The sequence below is a fragment of the Chinchilla lanigera genome, unplaced genomic scaffold, assembly GCF_000276665.1.
Source record: "Chinchilla lanigera isolate Chin_1 unplaced genomic scaffold, ChiLan1.0 scaffold00037, whole genome shotgun sequence".
Taxonomy (NCBI): domain Eukaryota; kingdom Metazoa; phylum Chordata; class Mammalia; order Rodentia; family Chinchillidae; genus Chinchilla; species Chinchilla lanigera.
The window spans coordinates 12,511,752-12,533,374 of NW_004955438.1; the positions used below are offsets into that span (position 1 = coordinate 12,511,752).

General features: G+C 44.4%; 1 protein-coding gene across 1 annotated transcript in view; it reads left to right on the plus strand.

Moving 5' to 3' along the window:
• The first annotated feature begins 10,311 nt into the window (after nucleotides 1–10,311).
• Nucleotides 10,312–21,623, plus strand: part of Kcnk13 (potassium channel, two pore domain subfamily K, member 13) — a 138,016-nt gene continuing 126,704 nt past the window's right edge. The window contains exons 1-2 of the mRNA XM_005390280.2: nucleotides 10,312–10,781; nucleotides 11,129–12,200. Of these exons, the coding sequence (XP_005390337.1) occupies nucleotides 11,867–12,200 (334 nt within the window). The 5' untranslated portion in view covers nucleotides 10,312–10,781; nucleotides 11,129–11,866. The remainder of the gene's footprint in view (nucleotides 10,782–11,128; nucleotides 12,201–21,623) is intronic.

Below are 21,623 nucleotides of genomic sequence, written 5' to 3' on the forward strand. Positions count from 1 at the left end.
AAAAAGAAAGCATCATCAAACCTGCATGCTGATTTTTTTGACGAAATTGTGCTTCATTTATTCTCATATTGGGGTTCAACAATTACTTCTTCCCACCCAAAGAACACTGTCTTCCCTTCTCTCTGTGGGAAGTAAGACGGCCCCTTCTGTCCCTTTTTCCCATCTGCTGCTACCCACCGGGGTCTCACAGAAACACTGTCTAGTGGCTTTACATACCGATGAGAACAAACCACAAGTCCACCTTTGTCATCTTTGTAAACTGCCAGCACAGGAGAGTGTGTGGAAAGACACCTTCCTCTCTTCCCTTTTTTCCATAAAAAGGTGTACACTATCTTTGTTCTTTTTCAGTCTTACTTAACATCCTTTTGTGGAAAAGGACATGTAGCCTAAATGACATTTTCACATGAGTTGATGAATTCCAGCAGAACTTGCCGAGTGCTTGAGCGTCCCAGAGTTGACAAGTCTGACACCTGGCAACCTAAAGGGATTCACCTGCGGTTCTGGCAGGAAGACTCCACGTCCCTCCTGCTCATGAGTTGTCACAGAAAGGGAGGAATGGTCTGCTGCCAGCTTCTTGGGCTAGGGAAAGAGATCAGATTTTTAAATTGTTTATCAACTTACTCCTGGGAAAAGCTCCCTGTTTTTAACCATAGTGTAATATAAGTCTGCCTTGATGTTCACTGGTTTGGGAGGTTGTATTTCTTCATAACAGTTAAGTAGTTCATGTGTTCTGAGTTCTTCCTGTATTTCAACTCCTGTGCTTAAGTACTTTACACTTGATCTACAGATCACCTTTTGAGGAATGCACCGTTGTTAGCCCCATTTTATAGATAAGGGATCTAAGTTTGAAGGGAGTTAAATCACAGAAGGCCCCTCATCAAGCAATGGAACCAAGTCCCTGCTGCCTCAGAAATGTGTACTTTCCTGTACCCACACCACACCGCACAGGTTGGGCTTCATTTCCCTGGAATCTGGAGTAGAAGTTATGTGGTTTTCTTTAATAAATGTTATTAACATTACATTCATATAAATATGGTTTATGCATCAGACTCATTATATTTAAGAATCTTGGATTTGATTTTTGTGACTCTTTTTCCTCTACATGAAATTACAAGTTTATTTTCTAAGGAAACAATGCCTGCAATTACTTGATCCATTGTGAAGGCATTTTTAAAAGATCTAGATATTTTTAAATTCAATCTCAGAACATGTTAATTTCTCTCATTATCAAAGATTATAGTTTCTTCCTTAAGAATTCATAAACAAGGGCTGGGGATATAGCTTAGTGGCCCAGTGCCTGCCTGGCAAGCTCAAGGTCCTGAGTTCAATTCCCAGTTCCAAAAAAAAAAAAAAAAAAAATTCATAAACAGAGAATACCTGGGGAATGCTTCCTTCTGCCTGTTGAGTACCTTGGAAAAAAGGTTTAGGTAGGCATTCTTTATTTCCGTTTATAAAACTTAGCAATTATAATGACTGATTATATTACATATGACAGAAGTCCTGCACAGGACTTCAGTGACAGGCAAGAATGAAATTGACGAATTGCAGTGTAGGCCAAAATCTAAAGTTCTTTTGATGATGTGGTAACTACCTGTTACACATAGGTTAGGTCCCACTATGATCTAACCTATTTTTCAAATTTAATACCCCTCTTCCTTCAAGCAATATCCAGGACAAAAGAGTCTCACAGACTGTGATTTTATCAACTAGTAAGTTCTGTTTTAAGAGACCATTGCTTATATAATAGGATTCACACACAAAAGACGAGACAGATCAGATTAGGGGATACTTGGAGCCATTTGCTGCCAGCAAATGCCAGCGATGATATGTCCAGGACCCAACTCTGCGCCTAGCCTGTGTCCACTGGTCCCTGAGCATCAGCATCAATCAACAAGTACTGAGCTCTTTGTGCTGGGAGCTGTTCCACATTCAGTCTTCATTATAACCTTATCAAGACGGTACTGGTAGCCCCATTTACACATGAAGAGACTAAGATTTCCAAAGTCACACAGCTGGCAAGGGCAGAGCCGGGATTTGAACACTAAGCCGTGTTGCACTGAGGGTCCAGGCAGTAAATGTGGCAGATGTGCCCAAGCTGAGCTTAGGAGCAGGCTTTGTGTACCTGAGTGGTAACCATAGACACACAACCAGGTGTGTTTTCATCCACCATAACAGCAAGTCATGGTTGCCGTGACAGAATCAACCAGCAGCACATGAAATCAACCACTAACTGTCGCGTCAGTATACAGAACTGAGCCGCTGAATTATTCAAGCCAGACAGGATTGGTAGAGCAGGAGCCTTTTGAGTTGGAACACGGAGAGTGCTGGGATTACAGATGTGCACCACCCAGCCCAGTTTCCTTTTTTAATTCACTGAGTAAAGAGAAGCTCAGAATGAAAAGGTAAAGGAGAAATTGCCTCCATGAGGCACTTATTATGGGGCAGTACCATCATGGGTAACAATATACTGCACATCTTTACTATCTGAAGAAAGTGATATTATCTTCCGTTTATTAGAGGGAAAAAGAAGGTTCAGGGTCACACAACTAGATAATGAACAAGAGATGTGCTTCATCTGTGGTATTGGTTGGTCATGACTAAGCTAGCACATCTTTCAGACTCCAAAACACAGATAATCCCCTTGTATGTGCCCTGTTTGCTCATCGGTTGGTTGGTTGATCTTTAGTTTTTTGGGTGTTTGGTTGCTTTTTTGAGGTAAGGCCTTGCTATGTAGTTCAAGCCTCCATTGAACTCACTGTGTAGCCTGGGCCAGCCTCACTGTCGTAACAATCCCCCTGCCTCAGCCTGCCGAGGGCTGGGATTACGGGCATTTGCCACTATACCCAGCTTCATAGGTTGTTTAGAAATTATGACAACTGTATACTTTGTTCAGAGAATTGACTTCACTAAAGTTAGAAGACACTGAGTATTCAGTTGATATTTTAATGAAAGGGTGCATTAGTGAAGTTTTTTTTAATAGAAACAGAAAGCAGGTTAACTATGCTTGTACAGTAAGAGAGACTTGACCGGGAGTCCCATGAATGTCCTGGAGCCAGAGGATCCACAGCAAAACGAAGACCATCTGCAGGTTTCAGCCCTGCTCTCCAGGACATGGGCATTGTTCTCAAGCAAGCTCTCTCCACCTGGAGGCTGAAATCTCCCGCATTTCCAGGATCCCATCTTCCTTCCAACTGCTCATTCCATAGAAAAGAGAATACTTTTCTGGAAGCTTCAGCATGCGGCTGCAGGTGCACCTCCCACCCACTCCCAGTGTGTCTACTTCAGATCTGGGGCTGCCTTAGGGTGTGGGTGGGGGGCCTCCAGAGATGGATGGGAAACGCCTGATGTATACTCAGGAGTGAGAAGTGTGTCTAGTTGTAAAGTATTAATATTTTATCAGAGGGGCCTGCTTATATCTTAAGTAATTTGTACTAGCTAGTAGAATTTCTTGAAAAGGAAAAGGAAACCAAGTAGAGAATTTTTAAAACCCAAGTTTCTGCAAAAGCTGCATAAGTAAACAAATCCTTGTAATCTGAGTGCTGTAGAACTGATTTTTCAAACTCTAGGTTAGAACCCAGAGTTTATGAATCATGAAATTGCAATTAGTACATCACAAAGTCAATTCATTGGGTTATAACCAGCCCTTTTAAAGAGTAGAAAATATTTGTGTATAGCAGAAAGTGAGATTTTGTGTCAATTTGTCTATCTATAAATTGGTCAGGGTTCCGATACAGGATGTGTTTTTTCCTGGGTTTGCTAGGGTCCATCCACTCTGAACAGGAAACCTGGGCAGTGGCTTGGAAGGTGACTCCCCTGCAAAGCACTCAGGACTCGTTAGAATTGTGTAGTCACAGGTCTGTTCCCCTAAGACCTCAGACCTTAGGCAAGTCCCTTGGTGCCTGAGTCTTCCTGTCCTCACCCGTAAAGTGGGACTGATTCTTGGGGTTGTAAGGATCAAGTGAGATGGTGCTTTCGAACGCTGGCAGAAACTATAAAGCCTCCAAAGTGCTTGAAAGTAGCAGTCCTGGAACACTTAGAACATGGTAACTCCAGTATATAATGTCTGTGCTTCTAGAAACTAGCATTCTTCCACAGCTGCTGCTGCCAGACTACTAAACAGAGGTCGTTTCTGGAAGATAGGTAGATTTAGTCCTGACTGCTACAAGGTGGTCAAGAGGCCTTTGGATCCCCTGGAAAGGGGCTGTTTCCATGGAAGCCTGTCTCTTGAATCAGCCTCTCAGAAGCACATCCTGAAAGACTACAGACCTCACATATACCCTGTCTTTAAAGGACTGGGTTTTTAGTGCCTGCTGCTTCCTGGAAAAAAGGATCAGCATGCTGGCTGGGTAGGAACAGGACTGGGGTGTCCAGGTGAGTGTGAACCCCAGGAGTAAGGTGACTTGATGGCTGGTGAAGAGAGAAGGAGGTAAGGGTCTGTACATTTGGGGAGGGAACAGCTGGGTGAGCCTAATAAGTCACAGCAAAGTAGTCACACGCAGAAATGTTCTTCTGAGCAACTTCCTTGTTATGTGGTCGGATGGGAATCACTGGGCATTTGGTTCCCATGCCTGGTGGAAACAGATGTGGAGGGATGATTTGAATGGGCTGGGAGCAAAGCAGATGTCACCAGGGCAGTTGCGTTCCAGAGCAGGCCTAAAAGGAAGAAAGAGCTGTGATGTTCTGGGAGGGGAACACCCCAGAGGCAAAAGGGGAGCCTTAGCAGAGTGCACAGTGGTCTGGTAGCATGGTCATGGCGTGGCCTGGGGAGAGAAAGGTTGCCCGTGAGACAGAAACAGCAGAACAAGGTTTTTGCTTTTGACATTATCAGAATGTCTAAATTTGCCATGAGAAGCACCTCCCAGAGGCAAAGGAAAACTCAGCAAAGAGGTATGTGAACCTGACCAAGATTTCATTCCTCTCAAGATGAAGAAAGGGAGCTCCAGCTTCCTGAACTCCGATGCCATAACAAGCTCAGACAATGGGTGTCTTTGTGCTGGGATTGACCAAGTCTACCATGGAGAGTAGGTGATGTGGTCCTAGTGAGCCGCTTAGACACTTCTGAAAAGCCCAGGGTTCTGGTTCTACTTTTCCATGTTTCTTCTCTGGCCCTCCAGGACATAGCAGGCAGTGGGTGACTGTATTAGCGTGCTCCTTGCTGAGACACATTCTTGACACCCACAACTTAGAGGTTTAATTTGGCTCTTGGTTTGGGGAGATTCAGTCCATGGTCAGCTGGCTTCAAGGCAGGAACATGGCAGAAGGGTATGGCAGAGGAAAACTGCTCACCCCATGGCAGCCAGAAAGCAGAAAGAGGGGAGAGGCCTTGGACAAGAATCTACCCTTCCAGGTCACATTCCCAGTGACCTGCCCCTTCCCACCTCCTCACAGCATATTCAGCTATGAATTTTCCAACGGATTAATTCACTGATGGCAGCTTCGATGCATTTGAAACTTTCATTATAAAACGTTGGTGGGGAGTTAATACCACATTTCTGGCAAAACCAAATACTTCCTTATTGTACCAACTCTTTCTGAAAAAAAAAACTATAAGCTCTGGAGAAAACTTTCTTTAAATTTAGTATAGTACCCCCATGATCCAATCACTTTTCAGAAGCCCCGTCCATGAACAGATGAGACTGGGGGGACATTTTAGATCTAAACCGTAACAATGGCCTCTTCCTGTGGTCTCTAATTCTTGTTCTAGGGAGTGATACCCTGACTACCACTTCAGCAGAACAAAGTGGCTTTTTAAAAAGTACAGCAGTGGGGAGAATAGAGTGACTACAGGAGGCAGCTTTGGAGGAGAATAGGAAATATTCCTACTAGCTTGTGGTGTTGGTTGCATGTTATAAAACTCCTTGAATTATACACCAAATTGGTAGTTTTTATTGTATGTAAATTATAGCTCACCAAAAGCTGGGTTTTAAAAATCTCAAGATACATAAATTTCAAATGTGTATATTTAGTGTACTTATAAATTTTATATCATAAAAGACTAAACAATTGTTGAGCTCTAGTTGATGATATACATGCTGAGTATTTAGGGTCAAGTATATTGATATGTATGGTTTATTTTTAAATGCCTAAAATGTAAGGTGCATAAGTAGATGGCTAGATACCTGATAAAGTATAGAACAATTGAATTGTACATCTAGGTAGTGAATTTACAATTTGCCACAGTAAAATTCTTGCAACTTTGATGTGTTTGAAAATTTCAGTATAGCTGGGCATGGCGGCACACACCTGTAATCCCAGCATTCAAAAGGCGGAGGCAGGAGCCAATGCCAGCCTGGGCTACATTGTAATTTCAAAGGCAGCCTGAACTACCTAGCATGACCCTGATTCAGGAAAACAAAAACAAAATGAAATTATTATAAAACGTTAGGGGGTGGGCTAAGTTAATTTCTGATTTCTGCAAAACCAAATAGCTTCTGTTGGACCAATTCCTTCTCAAATGGGATCTATAAACTCTGGGGAAAACTTTCTCTAAAAATTAACTACATAAAGAAAGTGACCAAAAGCAGGCAGAAACCGGGATGAGTCAGCTTCTGGAAGAAAAGCACCATACTGGGTGAGCCTCCTGTTTTCTACTGCTGTTAGCCTGAGGTAAAGTCTTTTTAGTCTGCACCATGCAGAATAGCAGACCTCCACTGGAAAATCTACAGTTTCACCAGCCTGAAGAACCAGAATGGAGAGTTCAGAGAAACCACAGCCTCATGGGAGTGAAGGGGAAATGACAGAAAAGAGAGAGACAGAGGGAGAATTCCCAAGTTCTGTATGGAAAATCCATTCCAATTTTTGGTTGGCCATTGAGCTGTGTCTTCACAGGTAAGGCTAAAAACTGAACTAAATGTTAAAGAACACTAAAAGTGCAGTCCCTTAGTTATACTAGCACACTTCAAGTGCTCAGATACCGCTACCATATTACACAGGATCCTACTGAATAGTACAAATGTAGAATAGTTCCACTGAATGAGTTTGTTTTGATCATCCAGTTAAAATGGGGAGATTGGGGGGCTGGGGATTTAGCTCAGCGGCACAGTGCCTGCCTGGCAAGCATGAGGTTATGAGTTTGATTCCCGGTACCCGGGGGGGAGGGGGGGGGGAAATGTGGAGATTGTCAGAAGTGACTTACCCTCCCCAAGAGGAACCAACTGTACCAGTTCATCATACACCCACACACAAACACACACACAAAGATTCCACCTTAAATACATAAAGATATGTTAAAATAAATGAATTGGAAAAGATATGCAAATGTCAAGAAAAAGAATGCCATGGAAACCACTGTAGTGGCACATGCCTACAGTCTCAGGTATTGGTATATGCTGCCATGCCCAGCCGTTCATACTTTATTTAAAGGAAAAAAAACCTCAGAAAACTAAAACTAAAAATTAAAGGATAACAAACCTGATAAAGAGTTTCTATGAAAAACCCACAGCTAGAAGCATACGTAGTGATAAACTGGTCAACACACACACGTGTGCACACACACACACACACACACACACACACACTTAAAGCAAGGATATCTGCTTCCACTTCTTTATTCAATAACGTACTCAAGTCCTAGACATTGCAATAAGACAAGAAAAAAAAAAGATTGAGAGGGAAGAAGCACTATGTTTCCCATGCCAAGATTATTTATATAGAACTTAAATGACAACAAAAGAACTACAACTGGGTAAATTTACCAAGGTTTCAGGATTCAAATTAATTTGCAAAACTCATTTGTATCTTTTTACACTACAGCAAATAAAAATAAAATTTTGAATTTCAACTTACAATGAGATCAAAGTAGCAATACTTTAGAATGGATTTACAAAAGATATGCAAGATCTTTGTACAAAAACTTGCTTGTGAGATACTTAAATATGTGAAGAGAAATTTCACTCATGAATTGCCAAGATGTCAGTATTGCCCAAAATAGATGTAACACAGTCCTAATCAAGACCACACAAGCAGCCCTCTGATGAAATTAACAAGCTAATTGTATACTTTTTATGGAAACAAAGATTTTATATCCAAAAAAATATTGAAAAAGAAGAGCAAAGTTGGAAGACTGTACTGACTTCAAGACCTACTATGAAACTACTAGAAATCAAATAGTGTGGTATTAGCATAAGAGTGGAGAAATAACAAATTATAGATTCCTGAAATAAATCCATTCCTATTTATCTTTTCAACAAATAGCACTTGAATAACTGGATATCCATGTGGATAAAATGAACCTCAACTCTAATCTCACACCATACAGAAACGAACTTTAAAATAGGCGAAAGACACAAACATGAAACCCGGAGGAAGAGGACAGAAAACCTATGCAACCTTGATTAGAGAGGTAATGATTTCTTAGTATACAAAGTCCACCAAACATAGAAGATTAATACACCGGGCTTCATCAAAATTAAAAACTTCTGTCAGGAAATAGATTTAAGAAAATAGTGAAGTCAGAGGTAGAAAATAGTTGTAAGATATCTGTCTGAGGTAGAGTATCCTAGATATATATAGAATCCCTAAAAATGAGAGACCACTAGCTCTTTAAATGAGTACAATAGTTCAACAGAGAAATATTACAAAGAAAGGTATACAAACAGCCAACAAACACATCAGGGAAATGCAAATTAAAACCCCAATGAGATAATGCTATATATCCACCAGAATATATTGCATTTAGAATTAAAATGACTGATACAGAGGATCACAGCATCTGGAACTATTATACATTATTGGTTAGTACAGATATTCAGAAAATATGTCAGACAGTTTCTTAAAAATCTAAGTACATACCTACCCTATGAGCCAGCAATTCCACTTGTAGGTATTTACCCAAGAGATAAGAAGCACATCCACAGTATTTGATTTCTTGTAGTTTCATAGTAGGTCTGTGTAAGAATGTTCCTAACCATTTTATTTATGATGACCAAAATTTCTAACACTCTTAGCTTCTATCCATGGGTGAATAAAACTATGGTATATCCAAGCAATGAAAAATTAGCAATAAAAGCAAAGTACTAAGACACATGGAAAAACTTCAAAAACAATCCTTTACACAGGAGATTTCATGATTGTCATTATTTTGGAGACTTGAAACAGTTCTGTAAAGGCAAAAAAAATTGAGAGGAAAAACTAAAAGCAGTATTTTCTTCTAGGGGTATGTAGACAGGGGTTTACTGGAAAGATACTTGCAGGAATTCTGATCTGTTGACATTTGGTTGATAGATTGGCTAAATTAGTGTTTTGCTTCCAAGATGTACACATTTATGAGAACTGATCTAATGGTAGATATACTTAAAAAGTGCGCATTTCACTGTATGCAATAATATAATAATTTTATTGCAAAAGAGAAAATCCAAAAATAGTGAACTTTAGATAATGCCAGAAGTACTGGGGATGGGAGGGAAAGTGTCAAGTGTCTACAAATTTTTTTTTCCCCTAAATTGCAAGTTGGAGCCAGGGCTTCCAGCATGCTTGACAAGAACTCTACCATTGAGCTACAACTTTTAAAATTCTATTTTGAGACAATCCCTTGCTAAATCGCCCAGGCCACCTTCAAGCTGGTAATCCTTACGTTTTGGTGACACACACTTACAATCCAGCACTCTGGGAGGCTGAGGCAGGATAATAGCAAGTTCAAACCTAGCATGGGCATTTTAACTCTTAGTGTGACTGTCTCAAAATAAAAAAAAAAATTAAAAATATAGCAGAGAGCTAGGGACGTTGCTCGGTGTACGGGCTTTAGGTTCAACCCCCAATGGGGAAGGAGATGCAATCCTACTGTCTCAACTTCCGGAGTAGCCCCGACAGGTGTGTCTACACCTTGTTGAAATGTATCCTAAATGAATATTTTGATGGATGATAAGAGGGACAGATAGATATTAAGTACAGAATAGTGTGATGTTAATTGTAGAATCCAGATGGTGGGTATGCGGGGATCGCTGTAAAATTTGTCTCACTTTTTGGTATGTTTGAAATTTTCATAATAAAATGTGACAAAATAATTACAGCACTGACCCTGGGTATGTAGACATTCCCCTATACTCACTATTACCCAAAAGCTCCCTCCAATAAGCTATGTAAAAGAGGGACGTCTGAGAGCCTGAGAGGACTACCCGCAGTATCTGGCCTTTTGATGAAAAACGCCAGAGCTATGTTTCATCAAAATCACTTGATTTACTAAGCCAGACTGATGAGTGTCGTGGGTAGGTGGGTCTCCTGGGACTACTCTCTCCGGATGCCGGGAAATTGCACTTAGCTCCCACATGCCCACGTATCCATTCCTCTGCGCATCCGTTTTTCTTTCTCTCATACCCGGAGCGGGTGGTCCGGAGGAGTCCTGCAGGGCTGGGTACACGGTGGGGGCGAGATGTCCCGAAGGGGACAGAGCGCCCTCTCCCGGCGCCGCAGGGACCCACGCAGGCCAGTTAAGCTTCCGACCCGCCTCCTCAGCACCCACCCCCGGGATACGCGCACCCGGGTGGGAGCACCGCCGCCCGGAGGTCGGACTGCCGGGCGCTGGGGGTCTGCTGGGCACCGACGGCGGAGGCGGCCGGGCGCTCGAGAAGCGGGGACGGGGTGGAGCCGCTCCGGCTGGCAGCCGCGCGGTTCCACCTGTTGCAGCGTCGGAGCGCGCCGACCTCCACTCCCCGCCCCACTAGGCAGGGCCCGGCCGGGCCACGCGAGGAGAGAGCGAGGGCTAGTCCTGCCAGAGAGCGGAGGGCTGCTCCCCGCGAGGTGAGACTTGGGCACAGCCGCGGCGTCGGCGCCGGCGCCCACGGAAGGTGGGTCTCTGGGAAGGCGCCCCGGGTTTACTGCGGGTGGTCTGCGCCGGGTAGGGGCGCGCTGTGTGCAGCCCCTGCGGCGCAAAAACAACACTAAGGAGCCGCAGGCAGCCAAGCTCAGTGGAAGCGATGGCGCCCTCAGGGGTCGCGGTCGCCAGGCCGCTGTCCTTGGGTGCTCTCGGGAGCCGGGCTGGCAGAGCCGACCCGTGGGGGCAGGGGACGCTCCCGCGCAGGACTCCGAGGCCAGGGGCGCGCTGGCCCGGGCAAGGGGAGGGAGGGTGTCCGGGGAGCTGCCCCTAACTTCCTTCGCTCCCCCGTCCCACCCTTCCTTTCTGGTCTCTCCCCAGCGCGTCTGCCTGCTGGATGCGCACAGCGTGGGCGCCGGGCAGCAGGTTCGAGCCTGCAACGCAGCTCCGCGCGGTCCCTCGGTCGGTGCGCCGGCTCCGGACCGGCTGCTGCTTCTAAGCCCGGGCAGCCCGAGGATCGGGGCGACGCCGCCTCTAGGACGCACCACCGCGGATCCATCTGCGGAGGCAACTCGATAGCCAGCAGACGCCCCCGCGTCCTAGCCATTGCGGTTTAAGAAGCGATGGTCAAAGAGACCCAGGCCACTGGGCTCGGCTCACCCGCCGACTTCTGGGGACCCCTCACCCTCTCCCTTCGCTGCCTGGGAAGTTAAATCGGCCGGAGTTTGCAGAGAAGATGCGCCACGCCCCCTCCCCAATCTGAGCCGGGGTGGAAACCCAGCGCACGCACCCTCTCGCCCAGCAGAAGCGACTCTGCGCCCGGACGCGCTCACATCTTCGCGCTAAGGAGAACTCCAGGGCGGGAGGGGGGATTGGTGGTGGCGGCGGCGACAAAGCGGATACGAAACCAGGAGTCTAGGCGGACGTGGGGAGCTGGGGCCGCGAGAGGGGTGGAGGCGGCAGCCCAGGGATCCTCGCGGCCTCGGGGAGCGTGCGGTGGTCATGGGCGAGCCGGCCGCAGGGCGCCCGGGAGCCGGCTGAGCACCCTCCCCGGGGTGTGGGCGCGAGTCCACCGGCGCCCACCGGCGTCCCGCGGGGATCTGGCCCCTGGGCCGGGCCATGGCCGGCCGAGGTTGCAGCTGCACCCCGGGCCACCTGAACGAGGACAACGCGCGCTTCCTGCTGCTCGCCGCGCTCATCCTGCTCTACCTCCTGGGCGGCGCCGCGGTCTTCTCGGCGCTGGAGCTGGCGCACGAGCGCCAGGCCAAGCAGCGCTGGGAGGAGCGCCTGGCCAACTTCAGCCGCAGCCACAACCTGAGCCGAGAAGAGCTGCGCGGCTTCCTGCGCCACTATGAGGAAGCCACCAGGGCCGGCATCCGCATGGACAACGTCCGCCCGCGCTGGGACTTCACCGGCGCCTTCTACTTCGTGGGCACTGTCGTGTCCACCATAGGTAAGTGAACCGGCGGCCTCCACGTTCCCTGCTGGACAGGTGCTAGCCTCTCAGCCTCCCGTTCACCTACGGCCCGCCCCGGCAAGTGAGCTGGCTGCTGTCGGATCAACAGGTGTTCGTGCCTTCCTGCTACTCTAACTGGACCGCGGGCTGCAGCACCTGTGAGCTCCTTAGGCAGTGTAAGGAGACCCCTGCTCGGACCGCCTGAGTCACATGCTCCTTTTCCCTGCTCCCAGGAGATCTGAACGATCCTTAAATTGGGGAAGCTGTGCTCTAGAGATTTTCGCTCTAGTTATAGAGACAGGGCTGAGTTCATGAACTCTGGGGGGAAAGCTAACAATAAGAGGAACCTATGGACGTTCATTAAGGACAGTCACTGGTGGGAGGGAAAACCTCAATTTAAGAAAATTCTATCCCTGACTTCATACTTACAGAGAAAATCAGATAGAATTCCAGATGGAAAGTGAGGAGGCAAAAGTGTGAATGAGGCTGTGAAGGGTGGGAAAATGTTTGCTGCTCAGAAGAACCAGGGAAGAAGAAGTGACCTTTGGGCTGAACAAACTAGTATTTACTGTGACTTGCGTTTAGGGCCTAAAGTTGTGTGCATTCTGGGTTAGGAGAGAATTGCTTGTGGGGCCCCATGGCTGGCTGATCTCCTTAGAGCAGCAGAAGGAAGTAAAGCTAGGAGTGTCTGATGGCTAAAAGGAGTGAGGGGGCCCTTACTGCCAGACTAAGGGATCAGAACTTACCAAGAGGCAGTGGGAACCACTGAATTTGGAGCAAACACATAGCCCCAGTACCTTCAGTTATGCCTCTATTCTCCAGAAAGGAAACGATGGTGTGTGTGTGTGTGTGTGTGTGTGTGTTTGCACTACATCCCTGAAGACTGTTCACCCTTGAAGCATAATCTAGTGGCTAGAGGATGGGGACATGCACTAGAAATGCTAGGAAGGATAGAGTGTGGGTGGCAATAGGATGGGAGTTTATACAGAGAGAAAGGAAGTGGCTTGCAGCTGCTCACCTCGTGGCAGGAGGGGCCACGTGGGTAGCTGGGGCCCCCTGTGCTCTTGAGAAGGGCTTGGCAATGAGGCAGTGACAAGGAGAACTGAGGCTCCCACACATCCCCATGTTATGTACACGATCTGTGGATCTGACAGGGAGGGCCCAGCAGGTAGGAAGAGCCATCCCCAGGCCCGATTCCTCACAGAACACCTCCCAGGGTTACCTCAGGAAGCCCAGGCTTCAGCTGGCCAGGGGGAGGGGAAGCAGGGAGAACTGGTATGACTGGGGACAGGTGGGCTTTACCTGAAGTACTTCGTACTGAATGACCCACTCACAGCCGGCATCCCAGCCTGGTGTGCATGCCCAGCAGTGGGCCATGATGATACCACACAGTAACTGGGCATCTGGAAAGAGAATCTCAGAGGAGCCTCAGTGACGTGAGAAGCCCCAGGCCCCGCAGGGAATAAAAGAGGAATGTCTGCCCATGGTTCCCACCTCCAGCTCGGTATCTGCTGGACTCTCTAAGGAGTATTTCACAAATCCCTCATCGTGTCACCTCCGACGTCTCAGCAGACAGCTCTAGAATGTCTCCGAGGGGAGTCTTGGGTGGACAGCCTGATTAGGAGGTGTTGCTTTGTGTTTTGTTTAGCAAGTACAGGATTTTTTTTGCTAAATTATATTTGAACTAGTCTTGATGGAAGACTGAGGGGACTGGATCCTCCCCATCACAAACCCCTTCTTGGTGCTCCTATGGATGTGGAGTTAGGAAGCAGCAAGGTCTGTGTATGGACCGGTGACCTTCGAGGCACTGGAAATTCAGAAGGGCAAGGGCTGGTGGTATGTAGGAACACAGGCTTTTGAGCCACAAATACAATAATGTAGCAAGTGAAGTAGAACAAGACCTGGCCGCAGAGTCCAGAATAGGAACACTGGGTCCTACTGCAGTAACTTGGCCAAGTTTCTTAACCCTTTTGAGGCCTTTTCTTCAGGAGTGAAATCACGCACATTGTAGTTGTTGGTTAATCACTAGTCCTGCCCCTCCACGCCTTCTCTTAAGCCTGCCCTCCATCCAGGGTTCTTTCGAGGGACAATGAGGTTGTGTAAGGGAATGCAAGTTAAAAAGAATACAGCATTGTATATGTGGGCTTATTTTTACTTCCTCATTCTTAGCATTTCCTTCTTGCATTATTTCACTCCTTGCTATTGTCACAGCACTTACTGTTCTTCATTAGTTATTTCAGCAGCCATTTGTACCCCCGTGTTCTTAGCAGCATTATTCACAATAGCTGAAAGGTAGAGACATCACAAGATAACAGCCCTGCAGACTCCAGCTGCTCAGCCTTGGTGTTGCCGGCAAGGTCAAGCCCCCTGTGCTTTCCAACACAGACAAGTGCCCAGGCTGGTATGGAAATGAGCTTGTGCATCAGCCACTAGCTTCCTTGCCAGCCGGAAGTCAAGTATACCAAGGGGCAAGTTAATGAGGCATGATCCCAATGTGGCGATATGCTGGGATTGGGCAGACAAGATGATCCCAGCTTATGCACCTCTGAGAAGCTCACACACAGTATGTGAGTCCTGCCTTGCAGTTACCTCTCAAAGTATATGAGCAGATTTTCAACAAGAGTTTTTATTCATTTTAACTGAACAAAAACAGTTCCACTGGTGCCCATTTGGCCCTGGGTGTGGTTCATGATTAGCAGTTGGGTAGCACTGCCCTGTGAGGTTCTTAGGGGTTCAGGGCTGAGCTGGCAGGTATGTTTTGTAGCCTGCTCTTTGTGTCATCTAAGTGGCACCGAACTGGATATTTTGGGGGGAATCTATTTTCCCCACATGGAAACAAGGCTAAGGCAAGAGCTTTTGAAATCAAATTATAGGAGGCCCACACAAGAAAAAAAAAACTGGGAATCACTGTTTTACTGCATCAAGTTATAAACTAACAGCCAGGATGATTGGCCATTCAGAAAAAAATAAAAACATCCCATCGGTGGTAAGGGGTGTTTCACAGGTGTCAAGATTTGAATCACACACCAACTGGCAGTTTACATTTTGCAAAGTATTTTGTGCAAACCTTATGAGGTAGGCATTTAAGTCCTTAATGTCGTCTTACAAATATGGAAACTGAGACATAGAGGACGTAAATGTCTTGCATAACACCACAGCTCTAAAGTGGCAGACTCAGGATTAGAAGCGAATTTTGTTTACTGTTTGATGATAAAATAGATACATATTCATTAAGAACACTAGTTGGTGTCTTAGTTCTCTTTCTAGTGCTAGTGAAACAATAGCGCAGGCTGGAAAAACTATAAAGAAAAGGGGTTTATTTTGGCTCACATTTCTGGTTCAAGGTCAAGGTCTGCATCTGGTAATGGCCTCTTCCTGGCAGAATCCTCCTGGGTACAGAGTGTCTTGTCATGAGAGACAAGCAAATGTATCTGTGTCCCCTGGTCTCTTTCATAAAGCCACCAGAATTCAGTCACAGTTCCCCACCCTCATGATCTTTTCTAATTCTGATCTCCTCCCAACTGCCCCTGTAGTCAGCTATTCAGATCAAGTTTATGCCCTCCGCATACCTCACAAACTCTAACCTGAGTTTTGTAGGAGATGAAACCATAGCAGATGGGACAAGTGTAAAAAAAAGTAGAAAATCACCCATAATTGTACCATCCAACAAAAATCACTGTTAATATTCTGGTGTATCATACTGTATTATTAAACCTAAAGTGCTGTTTTATCATGCCATTAGGAAAGAAAAACTGCCAGTTAAATCCTGACATGCCAGCAGTATGAGATGCATCTCAATTTGGGAAATATGAAAACATTGGGAAAAGATGCATCCTAAAAATCATTACAATATTTTTTGTATCTTACTGCTTTCCATACTACCATTAACAGGTGGACATAGTGTTGTAATTAAGTAAAAATGAATCATAATTAAAATTTCTTTATACCAAAGTTGACTAATTTTTAAATATTTACTAAAGGTACTTTAGATATCTATTTTTTTTAAAAGTTCATCTTCTCTGAATCAAGTAGTTAATTCTTTCCTCATTTTTCTACGGGAAGCAGGGAGGTGGTATGTTAATGTATGTGTGTGCTTTATATTTGAAGGATTTTAGCCCTTCATCCAAAGGCTAAATGTTAGTATCATGCTTTTTGTCCTTTGTTTTCTGTTCAATATCTGTTATTTATCATTCAGAAAGAGAAATACTTCTCATTTACATTTATTTTCACTTTTCAGTCTTTTTCTTGTACTTTCCTCCATTATCTTTGTGTTTAGAAAATCTTTTCCTATCCAGATCCTACAGAATGCAAGCTTTATTCAGTATTTTTCCAGCTGCTGCATTTCCAGTCATAGCAGTAGTTTTGAAAGCACTTTAACGTACTGTTCCATGTGAACAGTGGCAGCTGTATTTTAGAATTCTAGCTGAGAAGCAACACAGAGTCCTGGGAAATAAAGGACAGAGAGAGGAGCTGAGGAGGGTTTGTATTCACTCAAGGTGGGGTAAGAGGGCCACCCTCTTGATAGCCATCTTGCAAAACTTCATAAGCTTGTACTGTCCACTTTGTTTGTCTCCTTTTTGTTTTGTTTTTCAGTACCAGGAATCAAACTCAGGACCTTGTACTTGCCAGGCAGGCACTGTGCCATGAGCTACATCCCCAGCCCCTACTGTCCCCTCTGAGAATCCTATGTTGGCTTAATGATGTGATTCCTGTGTAGCTCAGGCTGCCCTTGAGCATACAGTCCTTCTGTGTCAGCCTCCTGAGGGTTGGGATTGCAGGCGTGTACCATCATAATCAGTTCCATGGATGTAACATTCTAATTTTAAAACCACTAGGGTGACCATTTGGGTCTGAGGAGTTCAAGGTTCCCAGCTGGAATCTTGAATCATCTGGGGGCTGTGGGCTTCTCCCCTGGAGAATGAGAAGGACAGGAAGCCCTGAAAGTTCTTGCTCAGTAACAGCACCGTTCATCCAAGTACCTCTTCATGTGGGACCCTTGATCACCCTAGAGGGTGAAGCTTCCGTATTAGTTGTTCACTGCGCACTCACCCATTTCTTAATGTAAGAGGGACAGTTGTATTCTCTTAATTCTTCCTGTTGTCAGGGGCTGGGGATTAGCTCAGTGGCACAGTGCTTGCCTGGCAAGCACGAGGTCATGAGTTCAATTCCCAGTACCAGAGGAAAAAAACCCAAAAAAACCAAAAAATGTTAAAAAAAATTCTTCCTGTTGTCATGGTTACACATGATGCAGCCATCCCCAAATACATGCTATTCTGTTTTTTCTTTCCTTGTAGGTTGCTTCCTATGTATTTTCTAATAATTTCATGTGTGTGAATTACTGTAGAGTTGCTTGTCCTCAAATACTTTGACTTGGTGGGTATATGTGGGTTTTTAATTATTGTGTATAATAAAACCTGTGAAACTTATTTTGTGCTCACTGCAGGCCAAACTTAGTCTTAAACACAGGTCCTTTTATGTGTTTAATAGTTCTAAAAACTCCATAGGGTAGGCGCTATTAACATTCTCCTGTGACAAGCAGAGGTTCTGAGGCTCAGAGTCTGAAGTTACCCAGCTGGAAGTAACATGGCCATCTCTTTGTAGCTGGCACTGGAAATTTATTTCTTTGCCTTTTCTTCCTTTGCCACTTGTGGGAAGAATTACTAACCAAAGACACCATAACCTCTTTCTTCAGCTGTGGTAGCCCTTGCATGCCCTGTGCAAATAAGAAGGCAGGAGTAGTCTGGCTAACTGACCTCTGGGGGAGATTTGTGATCTTATCAGGTCTGGACTACCACAGGATCAGGCTTGAGTAATGTTCTGCTTCGCTCCCAGGAGGCCACGTGGACAGCAGCTCACACCTTCCATCGTCATGTTACACAGGCCCCTCAAGGTTGTAATATCCTTATCATCATCATAGCGATGAGGGATGCCTGCCCTGGACTTTCATCTCCAGTTAAACATACTTGATCCCAGAGCCACTCGCTGGCTTTGCCTGTAAGCTCTGGGGAGGTTGACACCGAGGTTATCTGTCTTGGGTCTTCCCTTGGATTCAGCAGCTAATGACTATCACAGTGGTGTTGATCCTGCTCATCAACCAGAACAGTGGTTTTTACACTGTGTTTCAAGGAACCCATGGGTTTTTTTTGTGGTACTTTTAAGGACAATCTTCAAGTTATTATCCTCATATATATGGAAATTATATATATATATATATATATATATATGTATATGTATCTCCATTAATTTGGCCATATAATTTGTGCCATAAAATATCATAATCAAATAATAAGAATAATAATAGTTAACTCCAGAGTGGTTACTCAGAGTACAAGACATAAACCAAAAAATTCTTACAAAAAATAAACAGATAATAACACAAATCTTTGTAATAAGAGGAGTATCATAGTCAACAATCTTATTGACGCAAAGTTTTTTGGCATATGTATAAAAACAGTTCTCTACTGGCAGGGTCTTCCTAGTTTTTCATAGCAGGTCCCCTTCGTGGTTAAGATAAATATTCTCATCTAGTCTCTGTTTATACTTTAGCTTGTTTCAAATGTTATTCAAAAAAGACTGCTTTTTAAAAGATTAACTATACAATGAAACCTTGATATATTACTAAAATTATTACATAATGATTTAGAATGCATATGTTGCATAATCCCTTTTCTGTTTTTCAAGTATTTCCTTGTATTCTAGTGTCTGTATATATGTGTTGTAGCTGGTTTTTCTATAATGTTAGAGAACTTTGTAGCTGGAGGAAGTATCTGCAACCACCCTCCAAAACTAGCAAACAAAGCCAAAATAATATTTTGCTGGGTGTTTTAGAGCATATAAGTTCAGTGTTGTAGTTTTTGCCACTTGTATATATTTTATTATTTTTCTAGTATTACCTTTGTTTACTCTTCATGCTTTATGTGCTAATATGTTTTCTTTTTCCAGTACTTTTTCCAGTACTGGATTGGACCCAGGGGCTCATGCATGCTAGACAAATTCTCAACCACTGAGCTACACCCTTTTTTATTTTCTATTTTATAGTAGAGTATCACCAAGTTGCCCAGGCTGGCCTTGAACTTGTGGCCCTGCAGACCTAGGATTGCAGGCATATACCTTTGTGCCCAGCAATAACGTCTGTTTTTAAACATAGATATTCCTAAACATCAGCCTGGTAGTAGATATTTGCTGACTTTTAGATCATTTCTTTAGTTGTAGTTTGTAGTACTTGTTTTAAGTAACCCCGTAATATATTTTGTCTTTTTTTTTTTTTAACTAGCTTTAGACTTTCCTTTGTGTAAGGAAATTTGGTGCATTTACTATTAGGTTTCATTTCTATTACTCTCCTTCATTCTCTATGTTCCTTATTTTTCTTTTCAGTACTGTATTTCTGTTATGTTGGGTTAGGTATTCTTTTTGTCATTTTAAATGTGGTCAAGAAGAAAATCTTATCTAAACTACCTGAGGATAGAAACCAGGTATTTTCATGTTTATAAACAAAATTGAGATGCCCTTTCTGGATGATATGGAATCTGTCATCTTTGAAACAACTCATTCCCTCCAAATGCCTCTCAAATCTTCTATGTATCTTACTCCCTGGAAGCAACATATTTACATCCTTGGAAGCTACCTATATCATCCCATCTAACAGCCAAGAGCCCATTCCCTCCCTAACCTTTTCTCCTTACTGATTTTGAGGACTTATCTTTCTTGTCTCTCTATGTGCATTTCTACTTCCTTTCTTCTTGTACATCTGGACCTTTGGGCTCTGGTTGATCTTCTACTTAAAATCATAGGATTTTTTTGAAGCTTTGTTTCTGCTTTCAAACAGAAAGTAAAGTCAAGAAAATTAAGCTTCAGGAAAGTTTCTTTTCTTATGTGGGTCTGAAAATAATGCCCCACTTAGCACTGAGTATGGGGAGAAAAGCAAAAGCAACTGTCCATTTGCTACCTGCTTCTTCAGTGCTGTATGCCCGATGTTTCTCTGGCCCCTGTGCCCACATCCACAGCCTCCAAGAGTATTGCTTCTGTTCGTTGTCTGCAGTACTGTTTCTTTGTCTCAGTAGTTACAAAAGAAATGACAAATATGTCAGTTGTGGGTTTTACTGCACTGCTTATAGCCTACTGCTTGTAGGCTCATGGAAATGATCTTCTCACATCGCAAGTGCATAGGTCCACATGAGGCCACCAGTGTCCTTCTGTACCTGTGCTGTGGCAGGCTGACATAGCAGCTTGCTCCCAACTCTTGGAGCTCCAGGAATCGTGACCCCCAGGAATCGTGACCCCCATCAAGATGGGAAGACAGAGAAAAGAGCCAAGGGGTGCATCAACTGAACTGCTCCCTTGAAAATAACTTTTCTGAGCCCTGACTTCCACTTAGAGCTCCTTAGCCAGACCTGTGTCATATTGTCCCTCCCACCCTCTGTCTGCATGGGAGTTCAGGGCCATCATGAACACTAATCGGGTGATATTATCGAGATAGGCAATATTGTGTATCGAGTCAGGGCAATATTGTGTAGTGCTGGGCATGATGGCACAGGCCTGTAATCTCAGTGCTCTAGATGGCAAGACAAGAGGATCACAAGTTCTAGCCCAGCCTGAAAAACCTAGCCACTTAGCAAAAGGCTGTCTCAAAATAAAAAATAAAAACAGCTTTTGTAACTACTGAGACAATAAAAAGAGCAAAGGCCCTGGATTCGTGTGTCTGTTTCATACATGTCTATAGTTTGAGTGCTGTCTGCAAACTTTAGTGGTGTTTTAGCAGATAGCTTTTAACAACCTATGTCAAAATAGCAGGAGCTCTTCTTTGTACCTCTTTTGCTGCTATTCTTTCCTAACATGTAACAGAAGTGACAGTTCTTGATGCTTTTTATCTCTCTTTTCTCCAAGACTTTGTTCATTCAATCTTGCTCATTTAGTGGGGCCAACTCGTTTCCCTTTTTAGTTTCTGGGCCTGTTTTCTATAAGCAGCCACAATTTCCAACAGAAGCTTGAAACCTTTATTTGGAGGGCTCAAAATTTAAACATATGCTACATTTGGCATTTTCCTCGGGAGGGCCTGTGTCCTTAATCCCGGCTGTTGATACTTTCTGCTCCAGATGTTCTATTTTGGCGTGTAAAATAGGCATGCTCCACTGTTCCTCTAGCTACTGTATTGGGAGATGTTTTGGGTTTGGTTTGGTTTGGTTTGGTTTGGTTTGGTTTGATTTGTTGGCTTTAGAGCCTGTGGCCCTAAAGCAGATATGTAAAGAAATGTGTGGCCGGGAACAGTGGACACACCTGTAATCCCAGCTATCCAGGAAGCTAAGGCAGGAAGATCAGAAGTTCAAGTCCCATCTGGGCAATTTAGCAAGACCTTGTCTCCAAATAAATGTATAAAAGGGCTGAGGATGTAGCGCAAATAAAGAATGCCATTAGGTTAGTTAC